We start from the raw sequence: 19,000 nt of genomic DNA, 5'->3' as shown, positions 1-19,000 counted from the left end.
TGAACAAGCAGGGATTATAAATCAAGTTTAATAGGTAATGGGCTTCAGTAATACAATGAAAGCCTTTGGGACCAGCTGCTGTACAGTGGTCTTTTTTTTTGTACCATTTATAGTTTCATTATAAATAAAAACTAAAAGGTTTTGGGAATTCAAAAATAGTTACAACAATATTCAGTCAGTTTATTTTAATATTTCAGAATTCAGTTTAGTTTGTGTATTATTTTTTAATTCCACTTTTTGGAAAAGGCTGAAGTTAAATTCCAAATTCAAACAGTTTTGTTGTTGGGATTACATTCTCATCTTAACATTTTTATCTGCATGGGACACAGTACAGTGCCATATTTACAGTCATTTACAGTGGTACAATGAAACATACCAAATACCAGTAGTGTGTTTACATCATACCACTGGTCTACATTTCTGCTTTTGTATGGGTGCTTTTTAATCACTCAGAGAATAATAACTGCAGCTGGAAAACATTTCCTGTACAAGGATAGAAAGTCGAACACTACACTTCCTATACTTATTTAAGGATTGTTGTCTTCAAAGGTTTCTTGGGCTTTCCATTGTAAAACACATATTTAATTAACACAATAGAAACACAGTCGAAAAATTAAGTATTACACATTTTCAACACCATGCTAACTGGTAACATCTTCACTGATCCTAAGGACTGTATTGGGAAATCAATATAAAGTAAGTTATGGCTACTGCATTCAGGGTTAATAAGTCAGTATCATGTCCATAAAAGTTACAACAATTCCATGAAAGATCCATTGGACCTTTCTGTGCTCTTTCCTATCTCCCTGGATCACTTCAAATAACTTTCAGTCCTTTTTTGACATTAAGAACTGCTTCAGACAACTCCGAAGCTTGGTGATATGTTTACATTAAGCAGCAGTCATTCCTTCCGTTCAGCTAGTAGCAGAGGCACCAGTATATTGTATCTTGGTGAAAGGGTGTATCTGTAAGATGGCTAACTGGCCAGACCACAGGGGTCGCTGGTGTACGGTGAGCCGAGAACACCCTGGCCGACCTAGCCATCCCTCCCCGCGGGCGGCGCTCGGCCAATTGAGTGCCGCCCCCTGGGAGCTCCCGTCCTTGGAGGACAAAGGAATAGCCTGGACTTGAACTCGCGACGTCCAGACTATAGGGCGCATCTTGCACTCCACGCGGAGCGCCTTTACTGGATGCGCCACTCGGGAGCCCCTTGGACCTGCATTTCTTTATACTTCACTCACAACCTGACATAAGGTAACATTGTTTACAATTGAGAAATAAGGCATGGATGGCACAACAAAGGTTAAAAAATATATTGGATCTTTAAACAATTATCACAACACTGTCAAAATTATTTCAAGCAAACATGGGCAGACAGGACAGCATTTATTCAATGAGTTATTAAAAAAAAAAAAAAAAAGTTCCTAGCAGTATTTAAAAGAAGTCAATACAAAATAAGCAACTATTTTGAGGTGTTAGATTTTGAGTGATATTACATTTGTCTGTAGTGATAGTATCCATCTGGAATCTGTATGGAAGATTGGCAATTCCTCAATTATGACTAAAGTTGTGGTGGGGTGGAAACCTGTAGTCCAGTCTGTTTCCCATAACCACTGTACCATCTTGGATACAAATGCACTGAAGTCTGTGAAAGTCAGTTACCTTTTGCAGAACAAATAAACAAAGGCATGTGAGGTATAGCACAGTTACGCGGATGCATGTGCTCCAAGTGTTTTAGTTAACAGCAGTATAGTATTATGGAATCTTCCAGAAGCCACTGTTACTGTTGTTACCCACAGGCAGATTGCACAGAACCGTTTATTTTCAAAGAGACAACTCCCCAGTTTTGGTATCTGGGTTCTTGGTTTGTATTGTTTTCATTCTCAGTCTTATCATAGGAACTGTGTCAGCAGGCTGAAACATAAAACTGATGGCAAGAAGAATAAGGAACAAGAAAATAAAATAAACATGAACTCGCCATATATTTATATTTCACCGTACAGCCAAAGAGGTTTACCAAGACACACATACATAAAAAAAGATTGGGATACATATTCATAACTGTCAGCTGTTGAGATTTAGGTTTGTCAAGTGATGCACCAATTGTATTCTTTTAAAGATATTATGAAACCGTAAAAAGAGGGTAATAAATGGCTTAATTACTGGAAGAATAAACCAGCAGTTGGTTGTTTTCTTTTTCACATTATAACACTCTGTAACAGGATGGCTTGAGTGGTGATGTCCCCAGACCAGGAGGCTGACACAGAGACACATGAAGGCAGGTACTTGCGGGGTTGAAAGCGCTGGTGCACGTTTTTATTGCAGCAAAAAATAAACAAAACACTTTCACAAAAAACACACAGCTCACCGAGCAAAATTAAGGTTTAAACAAAACAGAACTACTGACACCAAACAAATACAATGCTGGTCGAGTACGAGTGCATGAGTAGCAATTGCTTTCTTTCAGGTATGTTTTTACTTTTTTTTTCTCCTCTCTGTACACCCGCCCTACCAGCAAAAGCTGCTGGTTTTTATATACATGACTATCTCCAGATTAGCAATAAATTAATTAATCAAATCAATCTGGAGATGGTCACATTCTGCACAAGTTTTTAATATCTGTTAATTAGCTGCCGACCATGCAGTCTCACGAGCTGTCTGGCAGAGACAAGCTCTTAACACCGCCTCTGCCAGACCAAATTTAAATAACACAAAATACATTCAAATCATACCACAACAACAATACCCGTTCTACATAAACATTAACAATGCATTTTAAATCATAATACAAATCACATTCTTTAAAATAAACACATTGAACAGCACATTTATTTACATGCATGGCTTTGCCCTGTCCCCTCTAATGACATATAGGCTTTTCTTCTGCCCTGCCACACACTCTATAAAGGATAAATCTAGATTATTACTTTCACAAGGTTCATGCAGACATCTTCTGGAGGTTAATTCTCTGCATCTTTCAGTGCAGGTGTGCCAGGGATTTTGGGCTTACAGGCACTGACAAATACATCCATCCCACAGAGGCTCAAAGGTATTGATATCTGTGGACTGTGTGGGTAATTTGCGAGTTGTGGTTCATATTCCTTGAACCACTCAAACAATTTTGACATGGTGATGAGTTACCTTTTTATCTTGAAATTCAGTTCCTTGCTTTCCAACTCTCCTTTAATGCTCATGGTCCACCAATAGATGGCACTGCAGGGCATCACTTATGGTACTGCATCTTACTGCATGAAAAAAATACTATAGCATTCTATGTTCCTGACAAATACTATAGGCCTTCTAGTTACAATGCTATATGCACCCTACGTGCTAACCAGATAGATCTAAGCTATCCTATTTTATGCATTTTCTCATTGGGAAGTGCTGTCAGGTGGGTGTAATTCACATTTATCTTTTTAGGTAATTTCTGTAACACTGCTGTTTGCAATAATTATATTTTTTCACCATCTTTTACTAATTTCAATGGAAAATGATGTCCAAATGATTAAAACACATGCTCAACAAGTGTGCCAATAGAGAAGCAGTGAATAGTAGTACTCATTTGTATCAGCAATCTGTAATCTAGGGACTTGGCTTGCTTCACCACGGGTGCAAATTTGGCAGTAATGCGCTAGATTCTAGCGCCAGGGTACCTCATATAGCGCCAGCAACATTAAATTCTATAATTCCTTATTAACTATAGATAATGATAATTTCGCATTGGGTCAAGGCAGCACTCTGGTGCTAAACTTTGAAAACAGTTTGACACCAATTTTCAAAATGATTTGCAGCCCTGTTCGCTGCACACCAGTTTCATCTATAGCTCTGCATAACTAGACATGCTGTCTTATTTCAGTATTTACAAATATTTTCTGAAAATGTAAACATTTGCAAAAAATCACCACCTGTTTCATCAGCAGGTGGATCTACATACACAGTGCTTTTCCTAGTGCCTTTTGAACATTGACAGATTTGATTTGTTAATGAGCCTCTTAATACAGGAGACATTGCTATTGTATTATCTTGGTTTTGGTAATCAAAATTACAAAACTGAGCCTTGAATGCTAATCATTTTCAGCAATGTGTGGTCCTTCGTGGAGGTTTTTCAGGTTTAATATTATTCAGCATTATTATCACCAGAACCTCAAATGTTAGAAATTCCTTGGCTGTGTAGCTTTGAAGACTCTGAAGTCAATGGCTGCCATGCCAGATCCATCAAATTGCTGGTAGAGAACTGAGTGCCCGCATGTCTGAATGAGATGACTTTAAATACACAATCAACAATTTAACAAAGCTCTAAAAAGGGGAACAAAGTAGTAATATCAGGATATCAAATTGTAAACCTAAACATGATTTTTTTCATGTCCTAATTGTAAAATACATTATTATTATTATTATTATTATTATTATTATTATTATTATTAATAATAATAATAATTAATTTATTTATTTCTTAGCAGACACCCTTATCCAGGGCAACTTACAGTTGTTACAAAATATCACAATACAAAGTATCACATTACAAAATATCACATTACAGAATATCACATTACAGATAACAGCAGTTATAAAAGTACAGTAAAATCAGTAGAAAATAAGATCAAATTCAAATAAGAGTAAAATAAAGAATACAGTAAATAATTACATTGAAGAGTGAATTTGACTAAGAGCAGTTAAACTTATAGTACATATATTTGTAATATTGAGCATGTAATAAGTACGATAAATGGATAAGAACGATTTCAAATGAATAGTTACAAAAAATGTGAATATGGATACCTTTAAGATTAAAATCAACTACAAGATACAGGAAGTAGCTATAATTAAGGGCAGCAGTAGAATACGGCAAAGTATGGAGCAGTTCAGTGCAAGTACAAGCTGATGCAAGTACTGGTATAATTGAGTGCCATATACTCCAGTATAGTCGGGAATTGTGAGGTTTACAGATGCTGTCTGAACAGGTGTGTCTTGAAGAGGCGCCGGAAGGTGGTCAGGGACTGAGCAGTCCTGATATCCGTGGGTAGGTCGTTCCACTACTGAGAGGAAAGGGTGGAGAAGGAGTGGGATCTAGAAGCGGGGGAGCGGAGGGGGGTGGGGGGGGTACAGATAATCAAAGGAGCGGAGGGGGCGAGAGGGGGTGTAGGGAGAAATCAGTCGAGATTAGTAGAGATGGAGTAGCGTGGGAGTTGCAGTAGTCAAGGCGGGACAGTACCAGGGCCTGAACTAAGAGCTGTGTGGAGCAGATGGTGAGGAAGGGGCGAATTCTGCATGTGTTTCTGAGGAAGGAGCGACAGGAGCATGTTAGAGATATGCTGAGAGTAGGAGAGGGTTGAGGGTGACACCGAGGTTCTTGGTGGATGAGGAGGGAGAGAGGGTGATGGATTCAAGAGGAATAGAGATCAGAGGTGGTGGAGGAAGAGGGGGGAAGAAAAGGAGGTGATTTGGAGAGGTTGAGTTTAAGATTATGCAAGTGCATTCAGGAGGAGATGGCTGAGAATTGCATTACATACAATTGTAGTAACCTGTAGGAGTTAATATACCCACAGATTTAACAGCAAGAAGAAAATAAAAAAGATGAATGCTCCCCCATAAATAAATAATTTAAAAGGTACATTGTTCTTATATACAAATTAGCTTAAAAAACGAATTATAATTAAAACAGAAGCAATTGTGAGGTATAAAGAACAGGTAAAACAAGCCACCATATTTCCGTAATTAAAACATGGGATGCCTATATGCAGTCGCTTTTGGCACATGACAACAAGCATAATCTCCGCCCAATGCAGTTCTGTCCTTGTCCTTGTCCTATTTTTTATTTATTTTTTGTTTAATTCCTCTCACTGTGGGAAACAGTTTTACACCACCAAAAAAAGAGCAAACTCATGACTCCAAATCGAACACCCCGTTCTTCAATCAAAACAGTTTTTAGTGAAGCAGTCTCTGTCTTGTTTACTTCGTGATGTCGTTGATGGAAATTGTAGTTTTACACCGTGAACAGTTCTCTTGAACCTCCTGGCTTGCTCCTGTACAGAAACTACATTTCCCAGAAAACGTTGTTCGATTTTTGTGCGCAGTGAAGCTGTCAGACTCACTATTTGTCACCTGGCTCAAGAAAGATGCTGAGGCAGAAAGGGGCAGTGAGTGTTACCGGCTGCATCTTCTGAAACAGGCTGCGACTTGTACATTTGGAGAAAGGGACTTCTTTCAGGGGAACACATATTTATGTACTTACAAAATGGCCTAAATACAAAGCAGTGAAATTACATGTAAGAATTATCACAGCCTAGTACTACCGACTTATTTTTGCTTTTTGCGCATTAAGGTTAACTTCAGTGTGCAACACGTTAATACCCAAGGGGGTATAAAGATTGAATAGCGAATAGTGAAGATGAGCACTGGTGAGTACATTTTTTTTTTTGTATCTTACTTTCATGTATAATAATTTCAATCAGGTGATTTTATTTTATAAGTTCATGGGTTAATGTTGCATGTCCTTTATAGGAATGAAAACGTATTTAAATTAATAATTGTAAACATAGTATCGGTCAGAGTGTACAGCAAGTTGCAAGCTGCCGACATTTCTTCTAATTGTAAAGCACGCATATTCATGTTGCTGTATTTTCTATTCGTGATTTAAATTTACAGAGCATCTCATACTTTTAGGTTTGTGTAATAATAGGCATTTCTTATTAGAATTGCATTTATGTATGACGTAGTATTGCAGAAGAAGAAAGATATTTAACCTAAGCCAGACTTGCTTGTTGTGTTGTGCAGTTTTGGTCACATGCAGTCTCGGTCACTTTAAATGCAGTCTCGTTCCACAGTACCGGTATTTAGAAGTGATTAGGGCAAAAAAAGACGAATTCTTAAAATAGATTAAACCATGAACCAAGAGAACTTGACAGTTCTTAAGTGTAGATGTTGGGTAGAATCTCTGTAAACTTATTGGTGGGAGTGCTCATGGTACATTAGATATATACTATTGGCTATACAAGGGAAGGCAATAGAACAGATTGTAAGGGTTTTGGTACACTTTGATAAATAGTTACCTCTAGTGACATACTGTAAATTATACCATGCTTATATGTTAAAGAAAAACAAATAAACAAAAATACTATATGATGAAACATACCAAAAATTAGCCACGTTATTAACACGAATGCGAATTATGTAACAGATGAAGCAATTCATATGTTGTCTGTAATACCCAATAATAACCAATGATTGTAAATGAAAATTCTCGGGAGAGGCCAGCTAATTAAAACGTTTCTAATTATAGGCCACCACCATCTCCAATATAGGTCGTGGTATGTGAAGCTGTTGACAAGACTTCTGCCCACCCAGTGCTACATATACACAGTAATTAAATAAATGGCTTGAAACCCCATCTGAAAAATGACCAGACTTGCAGTCACAGTAATTTATGAAGCCTGCTGCAGAATTTGCACTTGACTGTAACTTGTTGCAGCTGGATTCAATATGTGGGATGTAGTTAGAAAGGTATTGCACAGTTCACAGAAATGTATGCATAAGAAGCTTATACAAGTGTGCCACAGTAAAAGCATGGCACACAGGCACACACACACACACACACACACACACACACACACACACACCCCTTAGTGGCCCTATGGTTAACAGGCTCATTTCAACCACTGACTCACTGTGTGTGACCCTGAACAAGTCACTTAACCTTCTTGTGCACCTTGTAATATTTGTATTACTGAAAAAATATCTACGATCTAAAGTTACAGTAACATTTCCCATGCTAAAATATTTCTGCATGTAAAATACATTTATATGATATATGATTCTGGAAAATCAATCAGCAATTTCTGTTTTTGTCTAAGGTGTGGTTGCAAACATTTTTAGGAGCTGTATTGTCTGAAAGGCGGTTAGGAGCAAAGAAAATGACCTTAACTGTATTCACCAGAAGTAACAAGCATAGACATAAGAATACTTTAAAAACTGTTGTACGGTAAGCCTCCCTGGTTCCCTGGTTGTATGTTATTTACTTTTTGTAAGGCTGTGTACATGTATTCCATACCATAGTACAGAGTAATAAACATCAAAACAGTTGAAATTATATTTGAAAGCAAAAAAAAAAAAAATTGTATGTGTGAGTCTGGACAAGTCCATTGAACTCCCTGTGCACCGTCCCCACCCACTTGCAAAATGGAGTGTAAACGAGATGAAATTTCTCAGCAGGGCTATATATTTATAAGTAACACATGGCCGTTTGGCCTCACCCATATACAGGAATTATTAGCTCATCTACATCAAGAAGAAAAGGCCACATTTCATTGAAACCTGGCTGCACTAATGTGTTTATCCAGACCAGACTTTTAGGAGTCAAACCCAAAAATTGATTTTAGAAATGATACTCCAGTTAATCTGCTTCAGTAGTGAAGTCATGTGAAAACATTTGCTGTTCAACTGTGGTGACTGTGCATTAGGACAAATAACTAACATGTTTAGTTAGACTGAAGTGCTGTACTGTAACATCTTGCAGCCCCACATTCTTGTAATAACCACGATTTTAAAGAGTTTTTTAAAAGTTTAAGTTTTTTAAAACTCTTTATAACAACTTTCTCACAACCCTCTAATTCTGTTCACCCTGCCATTCCGGATGGTTTCACAGATCCTCATTAGCACTTGTAACCAGGAGGTCCCCGGTTCAAATCCCACCTCAGCCACTGACTCATTGTGTGACCCTGAGCAAGTCACTTCACCTCCTTGTGCTCCGTCTTTCGGGTGAGACGTGATTGTAAGTGACTCTGCAGCTGATGCATAGTTCACACACCCTAGTCTCTGTAAGTCATCTTGGATAAAGGCGTCTGCTAAATAAACTAATAATAATAATAATAATAATAATAATAATCATCTTGGAATACCTAATTTTACTTTAGGTAAAGAAGTCCAATACTAGAGTTCATTTGGGTCTGTGGAACCAGCCGTTTACTTTGGTTTCACTTTCATTGTTAAACATACATTTTACGGATGACAGACAAACTGTAAAACCGTTGTATTACGTAATACAGCTTTATTGGCGTTCTAAGTTTGCATATTAACATAGCAAAACTAGCTAAAAGAAATGGCATATGTTGAATGGCTGCAGGGTATCCTAAATGGTTGATGGAATTTTAAGTTTTCTTGAGCTCATGATATTAACAAAAAAGCAAAATATACAGAAAAATTTGATGATACTTCATGAACGTTCATGGAATACTGGGGTTATTCTACCAATGACGACGGAAAAAAAAAGCCAAAAAAAAAACAACAGACCTCTCAAACTGGTAGAATTTAGGGAATTACCTTTATATCAATCTACACATCTGCTTAGCAATGCAGCACCGTTTGCAACAGTGAGATTTGTCCAGTCATTTAGTCAGCAGATTTGAATGAATGCAAGACAGATTCCAAAATCAGACCCCCCCAAGAAAAGTGTAAAGTTGAAGTTGAATACTATAATGGGAATTTTGAGGGTGGGTACTGGGTCCTGATTTCACCTTGACATTTTCAAATCTATTTATGGGCAGCTTCCTACAAAAATAAATACAGGACTTACATGAGATACATTTATATAAGTTTCGTGAAGTGCAATATCACCACCCATGAGAGGAATGGGTAATCTATTTGTGCTCTCATATTTGTGAAGTTACCGCACCGAGTTTATACACTGAGATAATTAACACAGCTATTTTGCAGTTGGATGTGATGTTTGTGAGCTTAGCTCTGTAATGTGTAATTAACTGAGCAGCAGAGGTTGGGCAGATGGAATGTAGATGCGAAATGTCCACATCATTAAATATTTGGATATTTGGTTGCGACACAAGCCCTGAGGGACCTCCAAAGGCTGAGGCTACCATGTTGGCTCCAGGGTATCCTTAAAGGGCAGATGGGATTAGAAGTTTGCTTATTATTTCTTTTTTTTAGTTTATTTTTTTATGTGAGTGGTGCAAACAGGACAAGTTTACAACAATCTCAAAAGCGGTAATATAACACCCAGCTACCTCCAGACCCTCATCTCTCCCTACACCCCCACTCGACCTCTCCGCTCCGCCTGCACTAGAAGTCTAGCTCTACCACCGCTACGATCCCCTGCCTCCAAAGCCCGCTCCTTCTCCACCCTTGCTCCGCAGTGGTGGAATGACCTTCCTACAGATGTCAGGACTGCCCAGTCCCTGACCACATTCCGGCGCCTCCTTAAGACTCACCTCTTCAAAGAGCACCTGTAGAACTCCTCTGTTTGTATCCTGGGACACTATCACCCTTCATGTAAATGTGCTTTATTTTGCTCTTATCAGCCCCTATTTTACTGCATTTAATCCTGTACTTCAGAATACTGTAATCTGCCAAGGTTTTTAACCTGTAGTACTTTGTATTTACTCACATCCTGATGTAACTATCACTATTTAATCATATCCTGATGTAACTATCACTATTACCTGCTGTATTATTGAATTGTGGTTTGTCAAACTTGTACTTTACTTGAACAAAAGTTATTTTATTTCTTGCTCTTATTGTATTACTTGTACTGTAACGCTTGAAATGTTTTTGCTTACGATTGTAAGTCGCCCTGGATAAGGGCGTCTGCTAAGAAATAAATAATAATAATAATAATAAAATAGTGACTGCATCTTGTTAAGCAGCTGCAAAACTGTTACCTCAGTCTCTGGCTTTAGGTATTAACACAATCTCAATAATGTTTAAAATCCTCTGGAAACAGCAAAATGTACAGCTATGGCCAAGCGTTTTGCATCACCTACAATATACAGATATACAGTACTCCTGCATTATATCACCCCCCTTTATAATGCCAGCCTTGCTTACCGCCAGCTATTCTTTCCAAACAGATATCTACCAATATAAAACAGTGCTATTTGTACCCGTTATATTGCCACCCTGCTGTCTGCCAACTGCCAACTTCCCAAGCCAAGCAAACATACATATAAGCACTGCAATGTACCTTGTTGTAGCACCAGCGAAATAATCATGACCAATTAAAACGCAGACATTATACAGTTAAGCTGTCACACGTACATACAAAATGACAAAACCGCAAAGCAAAAATAAAGTACAAAATGGCAACTCGATCCCGGTTGCATTTTACACCACAGCAAAAGAAACAAATCTGCATATATGCATCTAGAAAAAATAAGAAAGCAAGGCATCGCAAATGTTTTCTCCACAAAGTAGCCTAACTGTTAAACACTTAAATGTTAAATATTGACATCTGTAATCCTGAAGACATACAGCAATTAATGCATGTAAGGTCTCAAGTCGATTAGTTTTATCTGAAATATTGACAGTCTAAATACCAGTAAGTGACTTTTATAAACCACAGTAAAAAAATAAATTTAAAAAGTACCTGTACAGTAAAAGGTTTGTTATATGCAGGTTTTGCATAAATTAAGCCTAACGTTTAAAAGCTGAGTATCTAAATGACAGGCTACTTAAGGCATGATTGAGTATAATGTAGTTTTTTTTTTTTTTAACCCTCACTATAATGCTACCCTAGCTTTATTGCCAGTTTTGCCCATGGCCCTTACCAGGCAGTATAAAGAGGGTTGACTGTAATATAATGTAATATATAAATGTAATATATAAAACTATAGTATGAACATAATTTAGATATTTTATTTAACATCACGCAATCAAAAAAACGACTATATAATATCTCAAAAGTCTACAGGAAGCCTTAATACTAGTACTTGTATGTGATATCTTGTAACAATTGTAAGTCGTCCTGGTTAAGGGTGTCTAAGAAATTAATAATAATAATAATAATAATAATAATAATAATAATAATAATAATAATAATAATACAGTATTTCATGTTAGATTTTGAAATGTCTCATTTTAAAATTTGTCTGTTTTTTGTTAAGTATATGGAAAACTACAAAGCGGTATGTCATTAAATATGCTAACATAACATTATTCAGCAGGTTTCATTTGACTTTATGAAGCAAAATTAGTTAATTCTGTAGGGTGATGCAAAACCTTTGGCCATAGCTGTAGACTTTAGATAAAATGTAGAAGTTATGAGATTATGGGGGAATTAGCATTCACAGCTGAGTCGACCTGAAATGATGCTTCTGTCCACACTGCAAAGTTGAAGAGATAGCTTTTCAGAGGCTCTCGTTTATAAAATAGTTTATTTTACTGGGGAGAGGTCTCTCTTCTACAGCTGTTTTTGGAGTGTTTGTTGTTGCACATTCTGTTCTCAGGCTTCCCTACCTCGCTTGCGTGCAGATATTTCAGAGGCTATTAGACATGCTATATATAACACATGTGGCTTTCTTTGACTTTAAAACAAAAATGTTAAAGATATTTCTTACCTTCTGTTTTCCAGTGGAATGGGAAGTAATAATCTGCATTCTACAGAGTCCTGTAAAACAGTCTAACATAGCAGTGTCAGCTGCCATTAAGGACATCTTATTATTCATTTATGATTCCTAAATTAGACATGAACCAAGGTGTTAAATTTCAAACATGTTAAATATTTTGGAAGCAGAACACAGTGCAACTAACTGCACACAGGCCACCTCAAGGCTACTCACCTGATAAGGTCTAGACTAGGAGTACAGTGTTGTAGGAATAATATTTAAATTTTTAAAACCAAATAGAATTATATAAAAAAATGTGTTACTCATTACCAGCGTCCCCTCTAAGCTTTTTAGATACAGAGAAACTTTCCGTTTTGACCAAGAGGGTAAATTATTAGTGAGAAACCTTCTGCCACGCGTTAACCCTTTTAATATATTATTTTTGTTGCATTATACAACACAAGTATCTCAACAATGTGTAGGTCCCTCTGGGCTTGTGTCTCGACCAAATACCCAAGCAGTTTAGTAACAGTCCAGCAATGTCATGTGAGAGTGATCCTATGTACAGTACTTTAAATTAAGTTTAGCTTTTTACTGGCATTACAATAACCAGTATAAAATATAAAAACGCATAATTAAGACTCCCAGTTGTTACTTGCTAATTCTGCCTTGTTATTTGCTGAATTTAACAAGAGGTGTGTCTCTGGACAGAATGTCTTTATGAAACAAACGGTGTGTAGTGTAGTGATCTCATCCTTTACACAGTAAAGCAATGTATAGCTAGAAAAATAACTTTGAGCTTGTTTCTTCGTCAGATAATATAATGTAATTAGAAATGGCCATGGTTTACTATTGCTAATTATAGCATCAATAAAGGCAGGTAGCATGGAAATAAATAAACTGAACAATAATTAAACACGCAATTAATTTAGCTTACTTACATCAGGAAAGCCCAGCCTGAGTACAGTACCTTAGTTTTTCAGTACAAAAAAATGGAGTGCTTTGCCATTGCTGCCATCTTATTTGTTTTCTGTGATCTTTTAATGGTATTGACTCATACATGATCAATGGAATGATAAATAATCAGATTTATTTTTAGCTCTGTCTTTTACTGAAACATTGCAATTTCTTTCTTGGGTTGGTGAAGCTGCTATGTTGAGTTTCAGCAGAGACACGTGAGTGAGTGAAGTCACATGATGAATTAACTCAACTTGGAAAAAAAAAATGCACATGGTATGTCTTCTTCATTTACTATATTATACACTTCAATGTGTATTTTCGACTCTAAATTAATAGTTTGATTACGTTTTTACCAGTTTCAAAATGCTTGAGATGATGATATTTCTGAAATGGTTGTTTTTTAAAAGGGAAATAAAACAAAACCCATTAAAGTATGATGAGTATTGTGATTTTTATTAATGTTTACTGGAGTATTTATACTTCCAAATAATGCAGAAAGATTGTGCTTCACTGATTAGTTCAATTATACGATGAGTTAAAAATTGCTGCAGCCTCCCTCCCTATAGCCATCCGAGCGAGCGTGCATTTACAGAGGGAAATCAGAGAATCAGCTGCAAGACAGACACAAATATGCTTATGTTAATGTTTTGCAAGAATGCTCTCAAAATGATAGGTTTACCTCAAGATGTTGGAGTCACGATTTAAGGTTGATATTTATAATTTGCGAAAGTTAGTAAACTGAGTGGGACGGTTGTTACCAGTTATTGCTAAAAATGCACACATTTTGGCTTTAGAGATAACGCTGCTCATTACTTGGAAGTTAGCATGTGCATTCTGTTTTATCAATGCATTATTGTTTGGTGGATATTTATATGTCCCAGTTTAGTCACAAATGACAGGGACAGAAATAGTTTTTCCTTAGCGTTTTTTATGGCCCTTTCGTGTCCTCTAGACGTGAGCATGCAAATATACAGTAGAAGGAAATTTCTTTTTACATGAACACATGGTTATAGTTTTATTTTACAATATTTGTAAAAAAAAAAAAAAAAAACATTTCTAGCCAGACTTACTTATGTTATTTTATAACATACTGTACCTTACACAGAATGACTTAGCAGACCTAATAACACTGGAAATCCAGTACATATTGTAGAAATCTGGGGAATGCTCGCTTGACAACACTAACTCTATTAGAACTACACCAATTGAATGCATAAGTTAAGTGTGAAATTGCTGTAATGAAGTAGATCAGTCAGTCAGATCATGAGTCTGTTTTAAACCTTGGTCCCTTGAGGGGAATCTCTGTTGTATTGCAGTTTGGTTGTGTTCCATAACAAGGGCTTTCATAAGCTAAATTTATCTAGCGTTCCTGTCTAGGATGTCTTAGCAAACAGTATTGTTTATTTGCAGCATGGACTTGCAGTACCTGATAACAAAAATACAATAACACATTAAAGCAAAATGTAAAGTGGCACAAACAAAAATGCTCACTCTTATTAATGAATTGCCAATCACTTTAAATTCCTGGTACGCTTTCTGTGCTGTAGGCCACATGGTGTAGTTATATCCATAGGAGTAAATCAAATCCTAAGAGAACTGCTTCAAGTGAAACGATTGGTGTTCAAGTAAAAAAAAAAAGTCAAAGAAACAACCAAAGCAGGGGTGGCAGTGTTCATGATCAAAAGATCAAATATTAAAAAAATATGCAGAATAACTAGTAAATGTGCTGATTTGTGATTACATGTCCCATGAATGTGCTATTATTTTAAACATTTTTTAGAGTAGCCCAACGTGGATTTTGTATTGGCTGCATAGCTGGCCTGATGGAAACAAATAGAATTCTAATGGGTCAAACTAGGCTGAACCAGGACTCAAGGTCAGAGCTGCACAATAAACATTTGTCTGGGCTGGGATTCTAGTAACTTGCTTTGCATGGTAGCTTTCAAATACTATTAAACAAGACACTATTTGCAATTGTTAGGAAAACTGTAGTTTGACAAATAATTGATTTTAATTATTTAGTGGTGCAGCTGATTATTGATGCCCTAACCACTGACTTATTTAACCTGGGTTCATTATTTGAGGTTATAACTTCAGCATGCACTATACAGTTCATTTGGTAAGAAAACATAATTCATCAACCTAAAATATACTAACATTGTCCAATACAAATAAATACTGTATAGGCAAATGTCTTTACGTGCATTTATTGAGCTATTGAGAGGTTCTTAAATAGATTTACGACAAACTATCACACTAAAACTTGTGTAGAAAATCTGTAAAAAAACTGAAAATGCTACAACATACCATTCCTTTAAGAAACACAGCCATGCAGAACCACAGCTGCACACAAATACAAAGCGTGTGTGTGGAGTGGGGAGGGTGGTGACCTTATGAAAACACCTTTTATGATAAATGTAAAATGTACAGCTGTTATCCAGATTATTATAGTTACGACACCTCTGCAAGCGGTTCCCAGACTTTTGTATACATAATTATTGAGTTTAGGTAAAGTCTTAGAAGCGGAGCCAGATTTGCCTGCAGGAAACCCCTTCTCATAGTCGACTGTATAGCTAAGCAGCAGTGGGCACATTGGCCATCAGGAGCAGGACCCTAATGTGCTTTTGTTATTTGTAAAATAACTCTATTAAATATTCTTTGTGAGCAGAGTGAGGGTCCTTGCTTAGTTGGCTTTTTTCTGTAGTTTTTTAGTTTAAGGAATTTATGGCACAATCATTAATTGTGTGTTCCAAGTTACCGGTTAAAAATTAAAACTACTAACGTAGAAATGTCAGGGCTTATCCTATAATAGTTAATTCAGTACAGCGACTGTTTTACTTACAATTGAAGCCAGCCATAAATATACAAGCATATTAAAGATAATTGACTACTGTAATTTCATGAGTTCTACATAGTGCTACATTCCTGGTACAAAATGTACATTGGTACAGTAATTGGAAATTGTTACACAGTAATTTAAAACAGGGTTTTTAAGATTTCAGTTATGAAATAATAACTACTGCTATTTTGTCAAATACAAAACCACACAACAGTAGATGGCTATCTAGTACAACGACTGCCTTCTTTGTTTTAACCCAAGACAATGTTATCAATGTTCTTCAACCACGGGTCCCCAAAATGCAAGATATTGTGTAAGTAACACAGTTAGCACTCCAAGCATTTCGCAGTAATATTTTCTTTCTCATAGAGTTCATGTGGTACATCAGGTCACTCGTGATGAAATGCAGTAGATCTCTGCAGTTCTCTGAGCAGCTAGTGTCCACAAAGCCTTGAGCTCCAACAATTAACAGAGCATCTACATTGTAGTGAAGTGTTTTACTTGTTCATGCAAGAAGCAGCCACTCCTCTCTCCACAAACACTTGACTGATGAAAGATGCTGGTTTAGACTACAGGCAGCTTGTTGTATTACTGTGAACATAGGCAAGTTACACACCAGCTACACACAAGTAAATGTACACTATTAATTTAAATCAAGAATACCTAAAGAAGTTACTCACTGCCAGGCCTGTTGTAGATGTACTACACACACACACACACATACACACACACATACACACACAGGGTTCTCTTTTCCGGCAAAGTGTCTGTCGCCACCCGGCTGAAAATACCCGATCCGTCTTGCAGATGCTACTGTGCCTTTAACAATAAGGATTGATTGCGATTCTAGCAGACTAGATCACTTGTGTGTTGCTGGGTGAAAAAAAAAATTTGGAACCACATGACAGCTGTGTACGTCTTGACTCAACATTTAACTTATCAAAGAGTTGAAGGGGTGGGTTTTCTGTGTTAAGCACTTCGAGAAGCTAAAAGGTTAAAAATGACTGCTAAAAAAAAATAACCAATTATTTTCAAAGCAAAAATAGTGACAATAAATGCCTAATACTATTTGCACCAGCTACTTTATTTAAAAATAAATATTAAGATTATTTTCGGGTATTATCATTCAGTCCATTTTTTGTCGTATTATTGTACAGTAAGGTGATATAGAGTACATAATAGCACCAAAAAAAGAAAAAAGTGTGTATTCCTTTTGTTGTGATATCATAACAATATGTACCCAGGTGCTGGTGAGAGATATTGGGGTTCATATATAGAGGCTGCACGCCTTTAAGAAGAAAGGCATGATGGGATATCAGCTGAACACTTGTCAGCTGACATACAAATGCTTAAGTGCAGAGGTGCTGGATTATTACACTCCGGTTTCATGCAACAGTTAAAATGGTGACCAAACGTGTGTGAGTACATTAAAAAAATGTAGAACAGCGAAAAACTAAAACAGACGTGCATTAGCAAAATGCCCTCGAAACTTAACATAAAGAAAACAATTTAAATGAAGCAGTAAGCTAAATAATTAATCTAAAAAGGAACTGAAAAGGTTACCTTTTTTTGTGAACTCCAATAACCCTACGTTATCTTTCCCCAGTCAAATCGTAGAGTACCTAAATTAAATAAGCACGGTAATTTACCATAATAAAAATCAGTAATGAAAAAGAATGTAGAACATAAAAAAAGTGCAACCAGATATTGTCAAGAAAGACGTCACATTATTCAAGTTCTTTGTTGTATTATCAAGTTTATTTTTCCATTAAAAGTGCTCCCGGCTATAATGTTCTGCCGCCCAACTAAATAGAATTCCGAACCCTGATATATATATATATATATATATATATATATATATATATATATAGTGCCTATAGAAACCCCCTTGAACTTTTTTCACATTTTGTTGTGTCAGTGCCACAGTTTCATGCATTTAAATTAGGATTTTTTCCACTTATCTACACACCATACTCCACACTGTTAAGGGGAAAAAGTTTTATTGAGAAAAAAATTATGTATTAAAAATACAAAACTGAAAGATCATAATTGGATAAGTCTCCATCCCCCTGAGTTAATACTTCGTGGAAGCACCTTTGGCAGCAATTACAGTCTGTTGGGATAGATCTCTAACAACTTTGCACACCTAGATTTGGCAATATTTGACCATTCTTCTTTACTAAACTTCAAGCTCTGTCAAGTTCCTTGGGGAGAGTTGATGGACAGCAATCTTCAAGTCATGCCACAAATTTTCGATTGGATTTAGGTCAGGGCTCTGACTGGGCCACTCAAGGACATTTACCTTTTTGTTCCTTAGCCACTCCAGTGTAGCTTTGGCTGTGTGCTTTGAGTTGTTGTCATGCTGAAAGGTGAACTTCCGTCCCAGTTTCAGCTTTCTTGCAGAGGGCAGCAGGTTTTCCTCAATGACTTCCCTGTACTTTGCTCCATTCATTTTCCCTTCTATCCTGACAAGTGCCCCAGTCCCTGTCGATGAGAAACACCCCCGTAACATGATGCTGCCACCACCATGCTTCACAGTAGGGATGGTGTTTTTTGGGTGATGCGCTGTGTTGGGTTTGCGCCAAATATAACGCTTTGCATTTACAGACGTGCTCAGATTTGTTGGTACCCTTACAGCTCATTGAAATAATGCTTCATTCCTCCTGAAAAGTGATGAAATTAAAAACTATTTTATCATGTATACTTGCATGCCTTTGGTATGTCATAGAATAAAGCAAAGAAGCTGTGAAAAGAGATACATTTTTGCTTATTCTACAAAGATATTCTAAAATGGCCTGGACACATTTGTTGGTACTCCTTAGAAAAGATAATAAATAATTGGATTATAGTGATATTTCAAACTAATTAGTTT

At 36.7% G+C, this 19,000-nt stretch overlaps 1 protein-coding gene across 1 annotated transcript in view; it reads left to right on the top strand.

Moving 5' to 3' along the window:
• The first annotated feature begins 6,086 nt into the window (after positions 1-6,086).
• The window catches only part of LOC117420565 (actin-binding LIM protein 2-like), an 87,517-nt gene continuing 74,603 nt past the window's right edge, over positions 6,087-19,000 (top strand). Inside the window, exon 1 of the mRNA XM_034034023.3 lies at positions 6,087-6,398. Coding sequence (XP_033889914.3) covers positions 6,389-6,398 — 10 coding nt within the window. The 5' untranslated portion in view covers positions 6,087-6,388. The remainder of the gene's footprint in view (positions 6,399-19,000) is intronic.

The sequence above is a fragment of the Acipenser ruthenus genome, chromosome 1 (assembly GCF_902713425.1).
Source record: "Acipenser ruthenus chromosome 1, fAciRut3.2 maternal haplotype, whole genome shotgun sequence".
NCBI classification, from domain to species: Eukaryota; Metazoa; Chordata; class Actinopteri; order Acipenseriformes; family Acipenseridae; genus Acipenser; species Acipenser ruthenus.
Note: the sequence above shows the minus strand (reverse complement) of the source record. Positions and strands in the feature narration are given on the sequence as shown.